Source organism: Salarias fasciatus, chromosome 13, assembly GCF_902148845.1.
Source record: "Salarias fasciatus chromosome 13, fSalaFa1.1, whole genome shotgun sequence".
In the NCBI taxonomy this organism is placed as follows: domain Eukaryota; kingdom Metazoa; phylum Chordata; class Actinopteri; order Blenniiformes; family Blenniidae; genus Salarias; species Salarias fasciatus.
In genome coordinates this window covers 7,788,323-7,812,587 of record NC_043757.1, presented here as the reverse complement: position 1 = coordinate 7,812,587, position 24,265 = coordinate 7,788,323, and the positions used below count along the sequence as shown (strand labels likewise).

The following is a 24,265-nucleotide window of genomic DNA, read 5'->3' as shown; positions in this document are numbered from 1 at the left end:
AAATTTTTGTCATACGTATGGGGAACGCCGCTTTGACAAGAACAGGAAGTCACAAGACAGAAAGAGAAGAGCCATGTGTGATAGAAAATAATCCAGAAAATGAAATGAATGGAAACTGCTCAAACATCCAGTGGATTCATCAGTTTGCTTCAATACAAGCTGCTGAAGCATGTGGGTCAACATTCAGCAGACATCCATGCTGGGTTTCACTTTGTGGAGTCTACATGTTCTCCCTGTGTGTACAAGGGTTTCCTCCTGATACTTTGATTTCCTCCCACGGACGAAAAACACTAGTTGGCTCTAAATATGAGTCCTGCATTTGTCCTATAAAGGTGGTGAAAAGATGCTTCTACCTTAATATTTGGTTCTCCACAACATCATCATGTCTGTATTAATGTCCAGTTAACCAAAAATCAAGGCAATCCAATGGCAGATTGCCTGAACAAGGATTCTGTCTAAATTCTACTAATATGGCCTCTGATGATCTGAGTTAAACATCTTTGCTCACCTCCATCATACTATACTATATTAGCACCACTGAGTTTTAATTTGCACAGTTGTGATAGTTTAATATAATCAGTGTTTTCTACACATATGTTTAAATTAGGCACTTGTGTTATTTGTCACATTACTGCGGTATTAACAGCAAGTCATTTTCAATGGCGTGCAGGCAATCATTAGGGCATGTGTCTTTGTAAACAGAAGCAGCCATTAGCATTGTCTGCCTCTGATTTAACACTCTCACATACATTTTCTGACTCTTCTCACTTTCTGCGCGTTTTCTCGCTGATTTAATCAGCTACTGCCTGTTTCTTTTCCACAGTCATCCTCTGCTAATTCTCTCCTTCTCTCATTCACCTCTCCATTAAAGGTTTTTTTTTTTTCCTAATTATGGGTTGTCCAGCGCAATCAGTGCTAAAAGTTTTTTCTGTCGTCGACTAAATTGTGCTATTTTTCTGCTACTACATTCACATACCCATTTTCCCACCACCTTCTGTTGCAGGCTACTATCTGAATAAAGCCACATGTCTTTCGAAGATTTACGAGAGAAAACAGAGACATTTAAAAGGCAGCTGCCCGTTTCCAAGGACACCGCTCTGACTATTGAAAAAAAAAAAAAAGACAAACCAAAGTAAATTGCCTCTTTAAGAAATGTAAAGCGAATCCATCCCACAGCGATGATGAATGGACACTTTTGGATTTGTGAGGTTTCATCCAGCATCAAAGCAGTGCTGTGAAATCTAAATGAGGGCCTGTTTACGTGGCAACAAATTCAAGGGAAAACGCTATGACAAAAACAACATGACAAGTACAGCCAGCAGCGTTAGCTAGTGGCCTGGCTGGCATTGTTTTCCGTTTTTATAGTTAAATGCTGCTCAGTGTATATTCTACTGGTTATTTTATCCTGCTGGCCCTGACTGAAACACCACCGCACGCTGCTGATTAGGGGTGAGTTATATTTTTAAAAACGTAATTAAAAAAACTCAATTAAAATGTGTTCTCACTAGCTGTATGCATGACAGAGGCTTGGTCTGCTGCCAGAAACACCAAACCGGCAATAAGTTAAACTTTGTTGGTGTGATGACCAACCTATGATAAGTAGTGCCAAAAGCTGACATCACTGAAAACTCCATCCATATATCTATCCATCCATCCATCCATCTATCCATCCATCCATCCATCCATCCATCTATCCTATAGCATTTTCTGCAGTTTTGTGACCCCTCCAATATCCTGGAGGGGTCACCATTCCATCACATTGAAAAGTCAGACACACAAAGTCCCACACATTACATTGCCTAGTAAAAGTCATTTTTTGGAACTTTGAAGAAAATCCATGAATGCAAAGAGAGTTCTCTCTACATGGCAACATTTCTAACAAAATCTCAAAAATTAGCCAATCTTTCATTTAGTTCTGTCTTTGAATGTGAAGATTTTGTTTTCTCATTTCCTCTGTGGATTAAATTGTGTGTGTGTGTGAAGGAAGGAGGTCAGCATACAGCTACAGTCAGCTCTGTTTCCGATGGATTTTCAAATGTTTGGATCGTCATCGATCTCAGACAGGCCACTGCATAACTGAAGACTTTGGTGTTACACCTCAAATCGATTATCAGTCCAGTTTCCCTTAAGTCCATCAATCTTCTTTATGGAAAAAAAGCTCCAGGACTTGGAGCTTCGGTAACGGGACTGTTGAGTTCACCCTGACCCTAGTGGCAGTTTATGAAGACATAACAGTTACATCCAGCCGTCTTCTACACCACGACAAACAGTGTACTTACTTGTTGTTTGAGTCTTTCAATAATGCCGGTGAGTAGCTTTTCCTCCTTTCCCGGCTCTCTTGTGGTCACTATAAAGTCGACGTCGTGACCGAACTCCTTCCCTCTGAAGATAAAGACACAGCACAGTTACCGTCTCACCGTATCCATGAAACAAAAAGATGAATTACCCTTTAGTCTCAGTCTTTAACTGATGAAGGGGGAAGGTGGCAGACGGCGCTATTAAAAGCACGGGCCAGGCTAATGGCACTGACTTTTTTTCATTATTCAAACAAGTCATTTGTCCTCAGCTGTTAAGAGTAAAAGCCCCTTTTTTGTTGCCTCAGCTGTCAGAGCTTTAACTTTTATGAGAATCATCATTTTCCACTCGGATCAGTGTCATAAAGCAGACCCATATGGAGTCCGACTTGGCTCGCACAATGCATTTTCTCCGTCAGCACAACTGTGAGCGAAGGTGTTTCTGCACTGAGTGATTATCAAGTGATTATCTGGCAGGAACACGTTCAAGAAAAAGCTGAGCAGAGAAACGCTGGCTTTGCAGAAGATGTGCACACAAAAAAAAAAAAATAAAAGGCCTATTTGGAGTGTCAGTCCGACATCAGTCCGCTAAATCAGTTGCATTAGACAGATTTCAAACGACTGCGGTTATTCAGGGGGACAAGTCCAATCAGCATGACTGAAGAGGCAGATCACAATGGATTAAAGGCACCAAACGGGACTCAGCTGATTACTGAAGTCTGGAAAGGGATTGCTTTCCCAATGCAGCAAAATAGCCCCAATTCGAAAACGTGTGTAAACTACACTTATAACCTGTTTACGCGACATTTTCAAGTAAAAACAGAAACCATTCATAGTTTTTGGATAACTGTTTAAACTACAACAGTGCTCAGAGCCAGTGAAAATGCCATTTGGAAACACTGCGACTGCACATGCGCACCAAGGTTAATAGTGAATAGTTATTTTTGCACATGTGAGCAGACAGACATGCATTTTCAGATGAAGCACAGTGCAAACAGGATCCAATTTAGAATGAACACTGCTCTTCCCGCTCTAATGTCTGGATGACATTTAAGTTAATTTTTAAGTGAGTCAAGTACCTGAAGAAAAGTCACTCAGCCAGTGAAAGAACTGCTCCACAAAAAGGCTTGACCTCGAATGAAAGCCCCGGTCTTCTTTTTGTAAAGTGAGCATGCTGATAACTCCACCTTCGTGCTGCCATTTCTCAAAACTGAAGGCTTCTATTTGGATATATTTGCCACCGAGACGATATCAGAACATTTGTTAAAGCTTGGTGGACCTGTTGGTTTGGAAGTACTGCCAACAACCATGAGAAGACTTTAATTGTCTTAAATCAAGCTTTGAATGATATACTGCATGGTTATTAGAATTCAGGGAAAAACCTGGACAGCTGAGTGAATGTCGGTGCTTTGGAAATAGACATTTCTGGCACAGATTCATGAAAAATAAACTTGTGGCGAGGGCCTATAAAGATGTCAAATTAAGGATAGTTTAGCACTTGAACAGCAGTTGGCTAACAGCGAATTCTTTAGCTGTGCACCGATGTTGATTTAGAAGGAGCGGATCAAGACGAGATCCAAGTCCAACATTTGAAGAGCTTCATATATCATTTATAGGCTGCTTTATTGAACATTTTATGCATGCAAATGTTTGATGAGTTTAGGAGGAATTTACAAAGAACATTAGTGAGAATATTGTCATATAAACACCCAAATGAGCATTTAAGGGCTGTTTTTCCCTGCTGTGTCTCAACATAACTTTCTACTTCTTTTCAGATATAATATCATTTGTTAAATTATTTCCTGGCGAATTCAATTTATTGCAATGGGTATATTAAGAGTGATATATGTGAGAGTTTGTCTGCATCTGCAATGCTTAAGGGGGATGTTAGTTTCTGTCGTTGCCCTTTTCAGATGTGATAAGTTGTTCTACTGAACAGACACCATGTTGCAGATTCGTGATTTTCCATCTCCTGCTGCAGCGGTGGAGGTACGACTGATGTGAAGAGAGCGTCTCCGTGAACTTCTGACCATAACTCGACGTAGGAAAAACATCCTGTACTGTTAAACCAGCCATGTTTATCTCCACTCGGTGCCTTTCTCCTAGTTGACGGCAGAAACGCTGCTTTTGTGCATATCCACCTCCATTGTGGGAGAAATAGTTTTTGTGCTCATGCACGAGTGGATTGACAATAACAACAATGGCGGCTTTTAGAGAGTCATGACTCCCAGTTCATTTTCTCCCGGGAGTTGGTAGTTTTAGAGCTGACAGTCAGCAATCCGACTTTGTCATCTGTCCACACAAATGTCCGTGAACTTAACATTTTTAATATTCATAGTGCAAAGGCAAAAGCAAAGTGTTTTTACTAAATGAGAAATGAATTGTAGTTTTCTCATTTTCAAAGAAAGTCACAGTATCTTCCTTTCTGCCACCTCCAACTGAACCTCTTCTCTTTTGGTACTGCCAAAGTAGGAAAAAAAGCTGCGGTGACCTTTATAAATCTCACTAAACATGAGAACAGTTATGTTTGTGACATAAATCTGTTCTAAAGGCAGTATCTGCACACAGGTGTGAATTTTCTTTTTTAAATGTGCAAATTTGATTTTTCAACAGATTTTCTTCTTTTTGTGTGTGTGTGTGTGTGTGTGTGTGTGTGTGTGTGTGTGTGTGTGTGTGTGTGTGTGTGTGTGTGTTGCAGCTACACCATGTTTTTGGGAAATAATCTAAACTCAGAAAGGCTCTAATCTTAAGAACTTCCAGAAAGTTAGCCAGTTTTCAGTTGAGTGCGTGGTTTTATTTGCATTCCACTCTTTGTGTTCTCAAGTGAAAATTTGTAATACATTACAGTTGTATTAGTGATTGTATTAAAATACAATATTTAAACGTCTGTAAATGAACAAAAGACTACGCCCTCTCCCTGAGACACAAACACAATCAAATTCTCAGTCAGGACCTTATTAACATCACTGCAGTTAATATCTGCCACGCTGCTTCTCATGCATACCCAAATACATCATTACACTACTTTACACCCATCTATCATGCTTTATAACCAAATTGAGTTTGTGGGTGGAGAAGTTGGTTCCAGCTGAAGCAGTTTGCATCCTGAACATCAGACCATCAGGGAGACAGACAGACACGCTCACAATCACCCAAACCTCTACTTTAGATCAGGGGTGTCACATTTAGAGGAAGGAGAAGGACCCATTAAGGACCGCATTAAGAAAAAAAACTCACATGCACTGCACGCAAGGAGAACAAGCAAAGTCCAGATGGAGAGACCTTTAACTGGACTTGTAACATGGAGATATTCTGGAGGGAGCAAACCACTAAACCACAGAGCAAAATCAATTATTAACCTTTGAACTACTGTATAATTCTCCAGTAACCAGGGTTAACACACACACACACACACACACACAAATGGATATCATTTTGCACCACCTCATACATTTGAAAAGCAAAGACACTTAAGCTGAATCTGAATCAAAGGAAAATCGGAAAGCAGCCTTTATGAACTCAATGACTAGGCAACCACCTGTTGCACTGATAATGTACTTACATTATTACGTGCACTCACATGAAAAGATGCTGGTTTTATTAGAACATATCTAATCATGTAAATGTAGTGGAGGTCGCTCTATTCAGTGCATCAAGTCTGACATAAACGTCCTCACAGGGATAACATCCAAACTACATCAACAGATTTTCCGTGGTCTCTGAAAGCATTTTTACATTTTTACGCTGCGAAGGTCATGAGATGAGCTCTTTTGAGGGGTTATTACAGTGCACTCCGGTTCCAACTGATGATAATGTATTCCTCCTGCTGGCGGCATGTTCGTCGCCTTTCCGCCCGGTCAGATTGATCCACGCTGTGCCGGGTTCGCACACGCAGTTCCAGTCAACACAATTTCCAAAGCAGTTGGTGACACTTGCGTGGATCCACCCCATGAGCCAGCGTTTGCTCTCACGCTCACGCTCACAGAAACACCCTGTGCATCCTGTGACTTCGGCACCATCTCAAGCTTCTTATAGAAAGATTTCCTCTGTTCAGAGAGCTGAACTGCAAAGTCCTTTTCTGAGAAGCTTTGAGAATTTTTTCATGTTAAGGAAAATTTTGTTTTTAATTGAACACCAATGCGTAAGTTCCTAAAAGGTTTAGACAATATCACGTCACCACGGAGTTGCATTTGCTTTAATCATTGAATGACATTTTTTTAATTGCTTGTTTTATGAACATGTTTATTTTTTTGCTACTACGGCTGGTGTGGGTGTAATCCACTAATACGATGTAGCCTGCCATAGAGACATAAATATAATACGTGATAGACTGTGGTTCACCCCGATTTAATTTGTCAGTATTAATATAGACATGTTTTCCAAGCAGGATCTGACTTTGTGTTATAAATACCTGAGTGACTGATTTACTATCAGTAGTACAATCACATTTCAAATAGTCCAATTACCTCAATTATGGGGCAAATTGAACAAAACAGAAGAAAGTTTGAGTGGCGACAGCTTTCTAATTACATGGAAATTTCACTCACTGAAACTAATTACTCAGAAAATTATAAGAGTAAGGCATACTGTAGGTATTTTTAGGCCCCGTTCGCGCGACGACGTTTCACGTGCATTTAAACAGCAAAACAAAAACCTGCCAAGTCCCAGGGGGATATGGACGTAGTAAACGTGATCTGGCGTCACTGCCATGTCGGTCAACCAAAGTTAACAGAGCTTACGGTTGTAACAACTGGTGCAGAAACTTGCCTTATTTTGGGATCACATTGCTTACGCCCAATTTGGAAAGGAGAGCCATCTTTTCATGCTTGTGTCATTTGTTGTCTCTGTGTTAAGGAGATAAAGGAGAACGTGGACTGGGAGTCATGCCACTCTGAAAGTCGCCATTGTTGTTGCTGTCCATCTCCATATGCATGTGTAGAAGAACTGGTGTCGAGTAAGTGTTCTCACTGGAAATCAATACCATATAGAAGTTGTTGAACTTGCCAGAACAGAATACTTAACAGAATACTTACAGTGTCACATCTATAAAAAGTAGGGAAAAAAAATAAACAATCGAGCACTTCAGAATGCCAAATGCCAAATCATTTCAGAAAAATAAACCAAGCAGATGCTTTCCGAGAGGAAGACGTCTCTGGAGATCCAAATCCAAGGTTTGTTGTTGTTGCTCTGAAGAGTACTTTGCTGATTGGGTTTTAGCTCCTTAAATTTAATGTTCCGAATGCAGTTTGGCAGCGCCGTCATTAAATAAGTTTTGCCTGGAAAAGACATCTTCTGAATGGTACAAAGCCTGTGAATATTGTTCACGGAGCAACACGCAGATGTGTTAACGTCTCATGCTGGGTACGCTCATGGAGGTCTATGGAAAACAGTCAAATTGCGATGCACTGGATGTCAGGATGCTTTTTCAGTTCAATTCAATCTCGAATAAATTAGATCAGGCCCAAAATGGACGGTCAACAAAAGCCGCTTGTCCCTTTATTTTTGGTTTTCCACGGCACAGTAATCTCTGTGTTAATGCTTTGCTGCCTGATGGTCCACAGATCATGGCAATCCAATGGCAGGTTCAGCCTTGAATAAGGATTCTTTACATTTTTAAGGGTTATTATCATTATCTGTGATGACAAATTCCACCGTGTCTGTGTGTATGCTGACAGAGGCTCAGTGTCATTAGAGAAAGCTAAACATGGCAGCTCTTTTCCCTCTATCCGTTATGAAAGACGCACAAACACACACACATGCACGCGGAAAAACCACACAAACCATGATGTGGCCCCTTAAATGACAAAAGATTTCCCCCTCTGCAACACTGACGTTGACTGCAAGCATAGATTACACCCACACCAGCCGAAACCTGTCCAAAGGCCATAAATCATGCAGAACTGATCATTACCCATCACCACCTCACACACACACACACACACACACACACAAACCCTTTGGTGAACTGCAGGCCGAATCTTAGGCATGGGCCTTGCAGCTAACAACAAAGCAAAACAGGCAATAGATGTGTGGTGATGCAGCCCCAGATGCAGCCTTGTGGCTCAGCGCCTTGATCCCTCCTCGCTGCTACGAGCAAATGAATGACGGATGGCGAGAGCGAGCGACATTAAAGGAACGGGGAGAGGCCACAGATAGCTCGTGGGAAAGCTCCAAAGGTCAGCATGGCTAATTCAGGGAGCTAAAGAAGTATTCGAAAACAGCTATTAGAGCTCCACGAGGCATGATAATGTTAATGGTTAGCGTTAGCGGCGGAGAGGATGCACCCCCGTGGCATTAACGGAACGACGGCTCGGGCTCGCAGGTTCGCACGGCAGATGCCGCTTCCAGTCGGAGCCATTTAATTTGCATTGCGGCTGTGTATAATTTAGCCTCCCTTTAAAATAATAGACGCCGTGAGAGGACTCGCTTCCACCGCCGTGTTTATCCTCGCTGGTATTTATGTGGAAACGCTCCTTTAATGAGTTGACTGGTAGGACACGACTGTTTGAGAATGCATCACAGATCCCCATCTGCTGAGTAAGCAACTTTCCGCCGAACCTCCCCAACACTTTTAATTGGCAAAGCTGAGATTCCACAACACTTCCAGCTTGTACCGTGCGCTTAAGTTGTTAAGCGAATCTCACTGCCTTAGCCCTCTGCTGCGCTGGCAAATCTCACTCGCGTGTGCTGCATAAATGTATGCCATGAATAGCAAAGAAACAAGAGGGAGTATAAACAGAGACGGAGAGAAATCAACGGCAGGATTTTTTTTTTTTTTTTTTTTAGGGGCCAGGGGCCTTGGCACAATAAACAGAAACAACGATCAAAAGCTACTTACAATGTTACCGGAAAACCGAGCATGCCACACAAAAACGTGGTCAACACCTTTTCTCATAAGGACCGCTCAAGTCATTTTGATCAGTGGCTGCACTTGAGAATACCTTTTTTTTTTAATTGTCTTTCCTTATATAAGCTTTAATTTTCTAGGTTGCTCTTCCTTGTTTTTAGTGTCTTCAGTGGTTGATTGATCTGCACAGAAAACAGGTTGAATAAGCTCCGGGATTCTTCTCCGAGGAAGCCATGCTGGTGCAATGCATGCAGAATGCGGTTTGGGCGGAATAAACAAGGACCTTCCTGGAACAGATGTCTCCTGGATGTGAACATATGTTGCTTCAAAACCTGCAAATATGGTTCAGAATTAATGGAGTTCACACAGATGTGCAGCACATGCCATCTGCATTAATGCACCGCCACACTGTCATGGATTATGGTTTTTAAAAAGGCCTGCCGATGAAAAGGCGCTCAGTCTCTCTCAATTAGAGAGGAGGACCAATAACTTCCTGAAATCCTGTGTTTTTGCCTTGTTTTTTTTTTTTAATGCTTGGTTGGGTTTCAACCTTGAGTACCCAGTGATGACGTGTTCACAGACAGTAGTTTTCCAGGGAAATCACGAGGCCAAGCGGTGGTTCAACTCAACAAATATAGGCCTGATTTACTAGAATCCTGAATGAAGTGTGCTGCATCACAAGCAAATAAATTCCACTTTCAGTCTGCACACGTTTCGCAGGTGATCCATGAAGAATGAGGGGTTTGCAGGTGTTATACCATCATGCGGTGTCGTTTCCATGTCTGTTTGCTTGAAGTGACTGTATTACGGTCACCACTGTGGGTCCTTCAACCAACTGCTCAGGTTGCATGAAGGACAGGCTGAGTAAAACTGAGCCAAACAACCATGAAAGTCACATGTTGCAGCCTGAGAGTGAGCAACGAAATGGCATTCTCCGTCTGCAGGCAATCAATGAAACGGGTTATTGGCAAAGTTAGGCAGAGAAACAGTATCTTACAATTGATTTAAAGACCTGTGTTTTACAGTATAGTAAAGTTCTTATCAGCTTTATTTAATGAAAACTTGGCAAATCTGCATTGTTTCACACGTGATCATGTTAGGAACCAATGAGAATGAACCTTACTAGATGTGAGATGTGGGTCTTCTTTCAGCGTTACACGACTAAGTTCTTTGCCACCAGGTGTCCTTTGTTTTCACTGGCATCAAAGTCAACATCTACATATTGTTTTCAAGAAAAGCAAAGTGAGTTTTTGTTTTACATAGTTTGCACATTCGTACATCAGGTTTTGATCATAGTTTCTGTGCTGGTTTTGCATTGTATCTGCCCCAAGTCCACAGTCTTGTCAGTTCAGCATAAACCAGGACTTGTAAAACCAAAAACCTGATTGAAATAATGTCTGTGTGAGTTAAGCGGTAGATGCTGAAATCTTGTTTTTTTTCTTTCCCCCTCGGCTTCCTCCCAGTTGCACCGGAGTAAAGCATTGTCAGGTCAGTGCATACAGCGCCTCTAATTCCTCCTCACTCAGCAGAAAAGCAGACGACGGCACATCAGGCACTTTCTCTCCAGCGAAGAGGCTGTTTTTCTTCGCCTTATTCCTCGCCACTAATGGCGCACCTTCGGAGCACTGCTTTTATTTAGCATTAAGCCTCCGCTACCGCTCGGCGGGAGGCGCGCCTGTGAAGAAGAAGAAGAAAAAAAAAAAAAACCCCATAAAGCTCTGATGGCTCTGTTAACAGCAGCGGGCACCACAGCACGCCGGTGTGTCTTTACGTTGAGCTGGAGCTGCAGAACGCACAAACACCTGACGTGAATTTAGCTTCCGTCGGCTCTTTTATTGCGTGCAGAAAAATGTTAAATTATTGAGCCTTTCAGCACAAAGGCCCATAAAATATACATGGTTATTTACAAACGTGTGCGTATGACAAGGTGACACGTGCATGAATAATACAGATGTGGGAAGTGTTGCCGCTGCTGGAGGTTTCATTGAAAGCGGCCATCTGCATGAAGAAGAGCAGCACTTAGCAGCAGCTGGTCAGAGGGGGGAAAGAAAGGAAAGCTCATTTGCAGCCGCGCATCATCTCGGCCGCTATCGGCCCCGTCTGATCGAAACGTTTGCGGCAGCACAGAGAAGCAAGGTGATAACCGGGAAGATAAGAGATAAAGCCGGGGAAAAGCGGCGCGCGTGTTCTGCTCTTTCTCGCAGCGAGCCGATAAAAAGAGCCCGTCTTAAAAATCACGACACCCTGAACTGAACTGATAAGGAATATCTCAAAGTAAACAATGCAAGGCGAGTCGCCCAACCCAACCCCCCCCAACACTCACACATTTGAAGATGGTGAGAGTGGGCACCACTGTCCTCACCCTCCTCCTGGACGTCACTTTCGGTCACATTCACGCACAATCCTATGCTCAATAAGCGGAGTAAATAGGTAGAAGCAGGGTTTTTTTTTTTTTCTTTTAAAGCCTAATCTATTTTTAATCCACCCCTCCTCTTCCTCCACCCAACATAACCGCTTTAAGTCACATCACCCGCTTTTCCGCAGCTGTCCTTTCAATGAGGCTAATGTCAGTGGCGTCAACAAATCCTCGCCACGCCGCCTCCCTCTGAAGTGGATGACAGCTCGAGTTTCCTGCAGCACGCCGCTGAAACTTTGGGGTGCCGAGTTTTGTCTTTGTGCATCTTACACACAGATGAAAGACCGGCCCAAACTGGGTAAATCTATTTAAGTATATATAGGATATGTGTTCTTCCATTTCTGACAAGGGCCATCAGCCGGAAAAGATGAAGCTAATAAGAGACTCAACATCACGCCGCAAATTATAGGTAATTAAACGGAGCTTTGACAGGACTTTAGAAGGGAACACTTTCAGATATGTCACACTGCGGAGAATTAGCAGATTATTAGTGGTACTGCCGGCATCTTGGAGAGCATATGAACTATTTTGGCGTGATAGGCGTGATCGCCTCCCGCTGCGTCTCAGCCGCGTCTGGAGGATCTGCTTTTCAACAAGATAAAGGTAAATGACTTACTTAGCAGACCGATAATGCACAAGTCATCGTTCTTCAATTATGGCTCGGCGTGATTCCAATTAGGTCTCACATAATCCTCCCCCAGTCTGCGCCAAATACCAGATGAAGTAGATGTGTGCTTGAAGTTTGAAGCCATAAAAGCTCTCTCGCAGGCCCCCTTTACACTTTGCTGCAGACTCCTGGCCCATAAATCTGGAAGCAGTTCCTCCCCTTCATTCTCGATGTTAACTATCCACGATGCTCTAATCACTTTCTTCATCTCTCTTACTACATTTCCCCCTTGAGGAGCTGTTATTTACATAATCAGATATAATTCCAGCTGTCACTTATCCTTTTGAAGATAACAGATATTTGATTTCTTTTTTCCCCCATGTGATGTTTGATGCTTTCTTTTTTTTAGGAAAGTCTCCACTGAGATACAGTATATGAGATATTATACACCGAGGTCTGAGCATTAAAGCGAGGGCTGTTTAATCTTTAAGGAAAGATTTCTTGGAGAAAAAAAAAAAGGCACAGATGCTGGATTCAGAGTGTGGCTGAGAGATTTGCATACAACCAGCAACTTCTGGGAGCCACATCTAGTAAATATTACAGTAACAGGTATACAAGGCACCGCCGTGGAGGAAGAGGAAATGACACCATGGAGAGACATGTGACTAAAATGAGGAATAAAAAGAGACGTAAAACAAAAAGCAATAAAAAAAATAAAAAAAATCTCCCAGATGTGACACAACGGAGTGAGCGGAAACTGGAAACACAAAATAACTTCAGTAGAATGAGCAAAAGCTACAAAAAGATGTACTGGTAATCAATAATCAACACAAATAAACCACAGAGAGGAAAAATAGTAAAAAGTTTCAGAATATATAAAAATGTAATGAGATGCAAAAAGGTTAAACTGAAGCAACCAAAGTGTGTGCAATCATATATGAGTCTGAGTGTTCATTTAACGTGTTGAAAATAAATGTGCTGATGGGTTGACAGCAGTTGAGTTGACTGAACACAGCATACTGGCTCAGAGCAGGAGGTGGAGAGAAGAAAAGACGGTTTACACAGCAGTGTTTGAATAGTTAGCACACCAGTAATGAAACCACACACACCTGCGAGAGAAAAATGCATTATAGACGTATCAATGACGAGAAGCATTCAAACAGACAGACGACCAAGTTGGATTGTTATTCCAGACGACTGTCAACTGTAAAACTACCTAAACTTCAAAACATGGTTGTTATTGCCCTTCTACTGATGTATTTTGAAATAGAACATGCACAGTAACAGCGTTTCAGAAAGGTTGTGTTTTTCCCTGTTTAGATGGAGACAGAGTCGGAGTGATTTCAGGAAGATCCACTTTCAGTTGCTCCACGCAAACGGTGCAAAAGTTTTCTGTTTTCACTGGAAAACGTCATTCAGACGGAGCTTTGGAATATCTGCAAGCCTTGTTCCTCGGACTGAATTCAAATTGAGCCACAGGAAGTTCTCCAGACAGCAGCGCTTTCATTTGAAGCAGGGTCTAAGCTGGCTCTTGGTCATCATTAACTGGAAGAACAATGTTGTTCATAAAAGAACAGAATCACATTTTGCTCTGAACTACATTTAAAAGGTGATATGATGGGAAATGGAAAATGGAAAAATCATTATATTAACTAGCTGTTTTACAGAAGGGGGCAGTTTTTGAAAAAATTAGTTAAAATAAAACTGTAAATATGTCAAAGAAACTGCATATTTGGGAGCGGTAAAAAGTAAAGTAATATACCACCTGCTGTGTTACTCGAGCTCTGGATAGATGGGGTGGAGACACGTTCAACTTCTTAAGAAAAGTGTTGCTTTTTTAAGATTTGGATTGATATTTTCTGAGGCCTCTGTGAGTGTTTTATATCTTATCCTTATATAGATAAACTTTTCATTTTCTGAGGTCTTTAAAGCCCAGTTCACCTTGAGTTTGAGTGTGTGAGATTTCTTTCACACCACATGAAAACAACTCAAGAATGGGAGAAACGTAAAGCCAAAATGACCCTTTTATTTGTCACTTTTATGTGGAAAAAGATGGAGGATGTTTGTCACAGCGGCTCATAGAAATAACACTTTTGTGCATGTTTACATGGAGTTCCTGTCAGAGCTGAAGAACTTTTTTATTGTTATGTTTTTACTCAACTTATGTTCATAATCCGTATTCACCAATTCTAAGCCTTTTTTTGTGGGAGGGTGGGGGGGGGGGGGGGGGGGGGGGGGTGCAAAGAAAACACTCAACAGAGCTGGAATTTTGCAGATGAACAACTTCAGCAACACAGATTGTTAAGTTGGAACAGAATTATTCTTCTAGAGCTGCACTCAGCAATCATTTCTGTTTTGAATTGCTTGCGGTATAAATTGTACTGCTGAGAGGCAGTAAAGATTTATTCTCTTCTATGCCATCTATAGAAGACTGGGATGGTGTTATAGAATAGAATATATCCTTACTGTCCATCAGGAAAGACGTTTACCTTTGGCTCAACAAAGAAATCAAATACACAGCAATAAAATGACTCATTAAAAAACATTAACCATCAAATAAAGAGAACCATTAATGCAATGGCTGATCTCCAGACGCCACTGATCATTAAGCAGAGTTAACAAATTAGTTAACAAATGATATTTATGCAACTCTTCTAATGGAGCTTCAAAACAACAAATTTATTATGGTGAAATAAAAAGAATGTTTTTGTTAACCTTGAACAATTGATGAAAAAAACTTTGCAAAGACAGATCAGTCCTGAAGGCTGAATCAAGAAGGCTGTGTGTCAATTCCTGACAGAAAAACTGAAAAACAGCAGGCTACCACACTTTTTTCTTCTCCCATCACATTTTCAAAAGCCCTTTACTGACACGGTTTGCATAGAAATTTGACAAACACAAATAAGTTTGACAAACAGAAGTAAGTGGGGGGAAAAAAAAAAGTTCCAGTAACGCTCGTAGCTCAGACGCCATTAAAAAGCACCAGCTGAACTGTGGCGGCGCCGCCGCCCCTGTTGAGAGGCGAGCGGCTGTCCTCACTGCCAGACTGCTTTTGAATTATTTACCTCACACGCCACTGGTTATGGCTGAATTTTACAACACCACGGAGCAGAGTGCAGCACGCTTACTCAGGCACAAAGCAGTCCACATTAAAAGGACACACACACACACACACACACACACACACACAAAGCAGAAGGCGCAAAGGAGGGAGGAGCCGGCTGTGAGCAAATAGTTGCACCCAGCAGGTAGTTTTCCGAGAGCTCTCACCGAACACTCAGAAACCGGCGTTTGAATATCGTCATGTAAATGCGGAGCCTGATTGCCCGGCGCCACCGAGGCCTTTCCCGGCAACATCAAGAACAAATGAACGAGGCAGGGCTGATCTGCTGCGTTAAATGTCAAATTAATCCACTTTATCTCATAATTCTTCCAACCAGCGGGAGGCAGTTAGACACCCACCGCTCTAACGCCTCTTCCCTCACGCTCGCTGTGTGACTCCCGCGCTCTGCCAATAGATAACAATGAGGAATGGCCACGAGGGAGACGAGCGGACCACTTGAGATTCATCTAATGTCTTTGTGCATAGCCAATATGGATTTAACAGCAGTGGGGGGAATAAGCAGCGCTGTTCTATTTCATCTCCGGTATCGCCGCTGAAAGGAGAAGACAAGGCCTGTACCTGCGAAAGCCACCTGTCAGCGCCAGTACGGCGTCCGGCGTGACGGCGCGGACAGCTTCGTCAATAAGGTTCCCCAGGGCTCGGGCCTCCGCTTTGCTGACAGCCCTGGAGATGTCTCCATAATGCAGAAAACCTGCGGGGAGAGGACCACGTGGTTATTAGTCAAGCAAGCCAGCCATCAATCACGGCCGTTTGCTCTGGGGAGGCGGGGAGTCAGGGCGAATTAAAAGTCAGGTAAAAATGTGAGAATGTTCTGCCGGCTGATGGGAGGCGACACGGGAGGATCGCTGCAAATGCTGGAAAGAGTGCTGAATGAAAAGTGACGGATTGATGAGCATCTGGTGCATTTCGTGTATTTTGCTTTGTGTGTTTTCTTGTCTTTGTTCTGCCTATAAGAGCATGAATTCTGCTTTCTTTCCATATTGAGGGAAACAAGCTGTCTGTTCGTTACATCTCCTTTAATTAGGGATCCCTCTTTTTAAAGAACAGGTACTAACCTTTAGTGTACGAACTAGTTTCACTTCCACTTGATATTTTAGCAGAACATAATCCACAGTGTGCTATACTTAATATTAAAGAATCTCTACGCCGCTGACGTCGCTCACATTCTCTTGCATACCTGTGGGTGACGTCATGTAAAACTCGCTGAGTCTGCGATTGTATCGGTCCATCCCTTCCTTTAATGACATTTGATTATGCTGCAATTCATCAGAGAGATTTGGGGTTCAAACACGTTTCCCATGTCAAAACCCTGCGTTATTTCCCAGCACGGCGTGGAGACCGCGGCGTTCCGAATGATGGATTGTGACCAGTTTGATGAAGAAGTCTGTCAGAATAATGCGTCGTCGGGTTGGGTGTCGAAGTGAACGGGAGGAAACCTGCGAGCAGTGCAGTATTATGTTTCAATTACCACCTTGTGCAGCGCCTGAGCATCCCGCCACATCCCGGGAGGCAGAGAAATGACGCGGGCAAATGAAAACAGCGTGTCAGTGTTTCATTTAACCATGTAGGCACTTTGTGGGATCTCTGTCACTGCAGCAGCTGAAGCGGGTGTTATCTGCATGTCTGGCTGCTCGTGTTCTTCTGTATTTCCGTGCACTCAGCTGGTTCCTTCACATTTCAGCATTGCATCATCTCAGAGAATAATCACTGAACTTTCTCTTCTGCACACTCCGTCAGTTTTCAGGCTTTTTTAATGCTGTTACCCGGCAACATTTATGGGTTGGAGGCATTATATTTTCAGCTATCCTGCGTGGTCAGTGCCATATGATCTTCACAATGCCTTGAGGGAAATTCACTACAACTGGAAGATGTATTATCTGATCTAAAGCTTTGCTCGTGGTGGCTGATCTACTAACCAGGTATCAACACACTCTCTGTTTAGCACAGCTGTCCTCATAAGCATAGCGTGTCAGACACGAGTTGGTTGCAAAATACTGCTCTAAGGCCCCATTTATGAAATGTTATCAATGGAAAATAGAAAAATTCTGTAGTGTTTTGGATATAAGTTTACACATCAGCAGCACCCCATCCTGTCATTGTGAATGTTCATAGCATATTATTCTGTGTGATTTCATTACAAAAATGACCAGAAGCGCCCACTGCTGGCCAAACATGAAAACTACATCGATTTCAGTGTTTCTGCTATTAGCATGCGAACAGACGTCTTTTTCAGCACGTTTCCATGTGAATGTCAAACTTTAACAGGATGAAAACTAAAAAAAAATGACGCAATTTCACTTGAAGTGTCATGTAAGCAGGGCCTGAATGAGATTGCCATGTTTGAAAGCGCTTTCCTTGTACATGAAGTGACCACTCTACCACCTGGGCCTCAGCCACAAACTGAGGCGGAGACCTCTGATGGAACACTCGGCCCTGATTGATGATGGCAGTGATCATTCATTGATTTGAAAAAGAAAAGAAAAAAAACTCACAAACAGTTGTTTTTCTGTATTTTTTTTCTGTGTAAGAAAACACATTGCAGTCACATAAGTATCTCCGTTTGGGAGCAGGAAGAACTAAAGAAATGGGCCCAAGTGACACGCCGCTCCCCCTCTGGAGGAATGTAATGACTGGAGTCTAACCCCCCTTCATAATGTGCGCAGCGGCAGGGTGGCGATGGTGAGATGTTGACGTACCACTCTGTTGCATCCGGTTGAGATGAATGCCGGGCGCCGCCAGAACGTCGCTGAACGAGCGCAGCCCCCCACGGTACCACTTCTCCGCCGTCTTGGGTCCAACCCCAAACACACTCGTGAACAGCTGGCAGGAAACGAGGTAAGGACGCAATCAAGACGCCGCGTTTCCAAATGACAGGCTTTTCTCAGAAAGGGGGGGGGGGCGAGGATGGGGGTGGATAAGAGGCATGCATTCAAAGGTTGTTTAGGAGCTCTTTGTCCTTAAAAGATAGAAAATGCTAATGATTTTTCAGAAGCGTCTTGAAGCTCCGGAACAGGACTGAGCTGTTTTTCATCCACTGACCTTCAGAGTTTGATACTTCTCATCGGAGAGGGTTTTCTCGACTTCAAAAGAGTGGCCAGACTGAAGGATCTCCTGCGAAACATTAAAGCAGATGAAGTCTGCGTCAGCGTTGGCATGTTTTTCTCCTCCTTACTGACTCCCCAGAGTCTTTTCCATCAACTATTAACAAATAGCCCCAAATTGCTGCACATTTTAAAACCATTTCCACTTAAATCAGGTGTTCTCATTTCCATTTCTTTTCTCTAGAAATAACGGCTTTGTTGTTGCGGGGCCTGGGATTAATACTCGTTTTATGGCATTCATAAAAAGCCCAAGGTAATGTTTTCCCTCGATTCCATTGTTTGCTCTGAAACAACTTTGCTTCTTCTTTTAATTGTCTGCCGCTCTCAGCAGAGCACTGCTAATCTGCTGGTCACATTTTAACTGTCTTCATTACGCGAAGGTGTAAAATCGGGCTGCAGTTATCTGGTTAATATCTTCCATGGGGGGAATTGTAAAAAGTGTAGAAGATGAGTTTCTGTGTTTGTGTTTTACAACCTCAGTTCCTGAAAAGTTGGGAAGTTACGTAAATGTAAATTAGAACACAATGCGATAAAATGCAAATTACACAAAAACTCCACTACTGCAAGAAACAATGATGAGAACAAGATCATTGTCTCCAGAGGGGTACGGGTCTGAACGGATCACAGGTTGTTTTTAATATGCTTAACGCACTAAGCTGAGTTTTGAACTGTGCATTAAGGAAGCTCTTCATATACACTTTATTTCTCTGCATGGTTGAGTTTTACATTGTATTTATAGACAGTGACGAACTGGGTTTACTGACAAATGTTTTGAGGACGCCCTGAAGCCTTCGACGGTGATTTCCACAACAGGAACATGTCAGTTCCACGTGCTTTACCACACATGGGCTCAAAGATCACGCAACTAAAACAATAAATTGACATTGTTCTTTTTAATTCAGCTTTAAAGTGTTTAATCGTTGAACTATTTTCCCCACAGTTTGTACTCAGTGGTTTCAGTCATAAATGACTAACAGTTGCTGACAAGTTAATCATGTGTTTTTCTTAATCAGTCACAACTGTTTTTATATTCTGTTGTCATGTAATTTCAGTAGGAGAGAAAATGTATCCTAAATAATATTAGAGTTGAAACTGAACTGGATCTCATATAAAGAAGTGTTTACATGTCAATGTTTCAAGTGAAAACATTTCATTTTTCGATTTAGGAAAGTTAAATTTTTCCACGGCAACGTTTTCAAAACAGTGTCCATTTACATGGAAATGACAGAAACAAGGAAAGGACGCAGTGAGCATGTCGGGCCATGAGCTGGAGTTATTATACCGTATATAAAAGATGTCGTCAAAGGTAGATACACATAAAACCAATGAGATTTGTTGAAAGATGTTTTTTTTTTCTTAAGTTTACAGGTAGTGCTGTCAGTTTTAATCGTGTTGATCGCAATTTAATCGCATTGATCGCAATTAATCGTGATTAATTCGTGGAGAACTGTCAACTATTAACTTTTTTAAAGTTGAGATTAATTGCAATGAAGAATCTAATCCTCATAAATCAGTCCCAATGTCAGGAAAAAACTAGTTCTTTTCTTTGACCCAATTGGCAGACCTCAATGGATTAATCGCGATTAAAACTGACAGCACTATTTACAGGACAAAGTCTCAAGTTGAAAATCCAGCATTTTCAGTTTTGAAATATTTTGCTTCCACATGGCAACGTCTTGAAAGCAATGACAGCAGCAGTTTTTTTCTTTAGGCAAAGGTGAACATTTTATCTCTAAAGTCGATGTGCTACAAATTAGAAAACAGACTATCTTTAGGATTTGAGGAGAACAGATGTCGTTTGTTAGCAAGCTGTCTGGGTCACGTCATTGATTGATAATCAATCAGTTAATCAATCAGATTTCAAAGTCTGTAGTTGTATTAATCGGAAGTGGTCCAAGGAATAAAAATGAAAACAACGGCACATCTTCAAAGGTCTTTTGAATTCATAAAAATGACTAATCTTTACATTTACCAGCAATCAGTCTGGTCACATGGTGTTTAAATCCAGAATTGGTTTATTCAGAATTAAGTAATTCGGAATTATATTTATGAGCTTGGTGTTTACTTCGGGAAAATGAAGGATTAAATCCGACAAATGATCTTCTGTTGAATGAATACTTTACACAACGTGCTGGCTTCACTCAGCAGAGGTCTGGCAGCATCACGAGCCTGTTTTCAAAGAGACGTCACCCTGGAAGAATGATGCAGTGAACTCCGGATCCAGACTGAGTCCAGGAGAGCTTGAAGCTTCTTCCGCTGCCCGCTGATGCATCCACCCGTCCACCTCTGCTTTTCAACCCTGCAGCCAGGGCCAACCTCAAACGCAGCGATAATGCTTCAACACGCTTCCTGCTTGGGGCCTGACTCACTTCTTCACATGCTGCCTTGACTCCGTCTTTCTCCAAACCCACACACAGGAAGCACGCACACACACACACACACACACACTGTGACCGTTCATGCCAAACTCTGCCTCAGTGCTCCCAGACTTTCATGTCAGTAGGTTTACGTCTCCAGCCCCAGTCTGGATGTTCAGTCAGCAGCGAGTGCTTGATTCTCCTCTGACAGTGTCACTCCGATGTTCACGGCCACATCAAGCGCTTAGTTTTTACTCCGTTTGGTTTCACTTTGCTTTGCCGGTCATGTAATTCCCTTGTTTTGAGCGGCGATCGGTTCAAAGAGACGAACCGTGCGACAGCCTGAACTGTGGATTGCAGATGAAGAAAGATGGAGGAGGGGTCACCGAGAGGTAGTTGACTTCCCTCTATTTATGTTATTTAGTTTAATGAATCAGCCTCGGCGCCAACGCTGCTGACAGATCCAGGGATGTGAGGCTGACTGTGTCAGAGACTCACCTTGTTATCCCGCAGGGTCCCTGCGCTCTCTCTGAGCAAACATCTCCCGACACTCTGCCTGACAGCGTGTCACGATTTCTGCCCTGAGCTCCACTCGAGGTGAGGAGGATGAAGTGACCCAATGAGACTTTTTACCTCCTCAAAGCAGAAAAATGAATGTGTCTGCTATCTGTCAGGCTGTAGCTGCTTCTGCATGCCTGGCTGTCTGTACTGGAACTATTTTTTTTTTATATGTTTTTGAAAGCTTGAACTCAACATCAACATCTTTTTTTTTTTTTTTCAACTTTCAAATGTGACAGCCGACATCATACAACATGAAGCTTCACTTTGGAGTCTCGTCCTTCTTGAGAAGTTTCAGAAAAAGGAATTTTAGCTATAAAAGTAGCATGAACTTCTCAATAAATTATGACCGTTTGTGTTGTCCTGTGCTCATCGTACTGAATTTAAAAAGCTAACAATACATCAGAAACCTGTCCAGTCTTGTGATGGAAGCATCTTGTCCTTCATCCCATCAGAAAGACAGCAGATTGAATGTTACGCACAACTCTGTCTTCCGGTAATAATAAAACTCAAATACAATCTCACTACTGTCAGATGTTTAACTGAAAATCTATGCGCTGCACCCTCAAATGCTTCATGTACAAAAATACAATTTTGTCAGTTGGCGGTAGATCAATATTTACTTTTAAGTACAATGTAGGGATTTTAGTTTCCTCTGTAAGCTTTTCAGAAGACTTAACCATTTCAGGTTTTCCCAAATGTCACATTAATGGCAATTCCAACTTTTTGATGTTTTTCTGTTTCGTGCAGGGTCACTAAGCCTGTAGCTTCAAATCGGGAGCATGTGTCTCCTTTTGGGTGGGGTGAGGGCACCACAGATTTCTGTGGGATTTAATTCATTTTAGCCTTTGTCTGCAATGTTATTGTCAAAACGTAGGTTTGTATTTGTCAATGAAAATGTGCTTCATTGGTCACTTCTTGGACAATATCATTTTAATTCACTATATACACCCCAAAACCAAACCTCAGCTACTTCCACAAGGTGTTTTTACTGTTTCCGTACCATTAGTAAGATAATGAATGAATGTTAGTAACCTTTGCATCATTTCTTGGTGATAAACACTTTAAATTGAAATCTTCTTCAATACATAATGAGCAGTAATGAGATGGAGACAAAGTTAAGCCTTCATTTCCACATCGTGCTGCTTTCTCGGTTTAGAACGATGTTTCAGGACAACAGTGCGATCGACCGACGTGCACAATCTGGGACTCGCCTCCATCACAGCCTTGGAGTGCTCCCCCAGGCAGGGCAGACCCTCCGTGTCCCGCAGGCATCGCACCGCCCAGGGCAGACTCTTCAGGACAGACGAGGCTCTCCTGAAGGCCAGGCATCGACCCGGGATCTCCTTGAATTCGTAGCTCTCCGCCAGCACCTCCAAAGCATCCTGCGGGAAGAGGAGAGGAGGGCGGGTAATGGCCGACCCGAGAACAATGCAGGAGTGGACGAGACAGAAAAACAGATGGTCCACCTGTGAGACGTAGTATGTGAAAGCCGTGTTATCGTATGGCTCACTCGTATTCAAACAAAGAAAGAGAAGAAAAAGATGGAGCAGGAGGAGTGTGTTTGGTGTGCACTGACATGTGAGAAGCACTGACCTGCAGAGAGAAGCAGACAGGGACAGGAGCTTCCTCCATGCTCGATCACTCCTCGGCGTCTCTGCTCCTGTCCCTGTCGTCGCTCCCACACAGTCAGACCAGCCGCATGTCGCTTTGCTTCCGGATGACCGGACAGAGACATTAGAGGCCGGTGGACGCCAGAGACGAACCTGTCATTTTCCACTCCTTCACAGGGGGATCCCCCGCGGGAATACGGGGCTGCGCCATGTTTGCTCTAACAGGCTGCGGCCGCGATGCAGGACGAGGGAAACGATCTACCGAAGAGTTCAAAGATGCTTCAAACCCTGACCGTCCTCAGGTTTGACATTTCAGGGGCTCTGGATGAGAAGCTGTGTGCAGTGGGATTGATGTTATCACGGAACCAACAGCAGCAACCATGTTTCACACATTAGCATTTCCTCTTAACGCACGCATTTGCTCATGCTAATATTTGCAAATGCATGGAAATTGTATAACAAGATGATCATACTGCTAAACAGTGAGATCGGTGCTGCTGTTTTGCATTACCTGACTTCACGAACTGCAACTAATTAATGTGTTAATTAAAAGTGAAAAAGAAAAGTCAAATAGAAAGTGTTTCCCGACATTCAAATGTTTCTGACATGAAGTCATATGTTTTAGAGAATAACTACATATTAAGACAGTGATACAGTACTTTTACAGGAACTTTCGTGTTTGTCATTTCGGCAGCAAATTTTTAGAAGTTCTTTTAAGCGGAAATGGCAGAAATACTGAAAGCAATGTATTTTTAATGTTTTCCACTAGTGGGTGCTGTTTTTATGGAATAAAGCCACCTCTTTATGCACAGGAGAACAGCATGCACTAAACTTTAAATCGCCATTCTTCCTGTAAACTTGATTGAAGAAGCGCAGTTGAATTGAAGAGTGAAGGACACACACCGTCCTTGTTATGAATGAAGCCTCCTCACACACGCGTGCAATGATTTACTTCGACTGTGGTGAGCATGCGCAGGTTCACCGTTTCAGAAAAGTTCAGACGACACAGAGTCAGAGTATTTTCAATAACTGAGGTTTTCAGTGGCTCCGAGTACCGTTGTAGTGTGAACAGACACAAAACACGACAAAAGTTTTACCTTTTTCACTTGAGAATGTGTAGATTGTGTAAACGGGCATCAACTAGCTGCTTTATTGTCTCTTGAGCTGTTAAAATTCTGTTTAATTTTCCCTTGGTGTTAAAAGACAAAAAAGAACAAATAACTGCATTTGTGTTGATACTTTCCCACAGCTTTCCAATTCAGAGTCTAATTTTGCACTTGCAGAGAATGAAGTGAGAATAAAGTATTCGACGAGACAAGCGTCACACCTCGTGACGGCGGAGCGTGCT

The 24,265-nt window shown here is 42.5% G+C and overlaps 1 protein-coding gene across 1 annotated transcript in view; it reads right to left on the bottom strand.

Moving 5' to 3' along the window:
* Positions 1-24,265, bottom strand: part of dntt (deoxynucleotidyltransferase, terminal) — a 106,852-nt gene that overhangs the window by 44,389 nt on the left and 38,198 nt on the right. The window contains exons 4-8 of the mRNA XM_030107564.1: positions 22,519-22,689; positions 18,328-18,399; positions 17,985-18,108; positions 15,847-15,979; positions 2,280-2,382 (exon numbers count right to left, since the gene is read on the bottom strand). Coding sequence (XP_029963424.1) covers positions 2,280-2,382; positions 15,847-15,979; positions 17,985-18,108; positions 18,328-18,399; positions 22,519-22,689 — 603 coding nt within the window. The remainder of the gene's footprint in view (positions 1-2,279; positions 2,383-15,846; positions 15,980-17,984; positions 18,109-18,327; positions 18,400-22,518; positions 22,690-24,265) is intronic.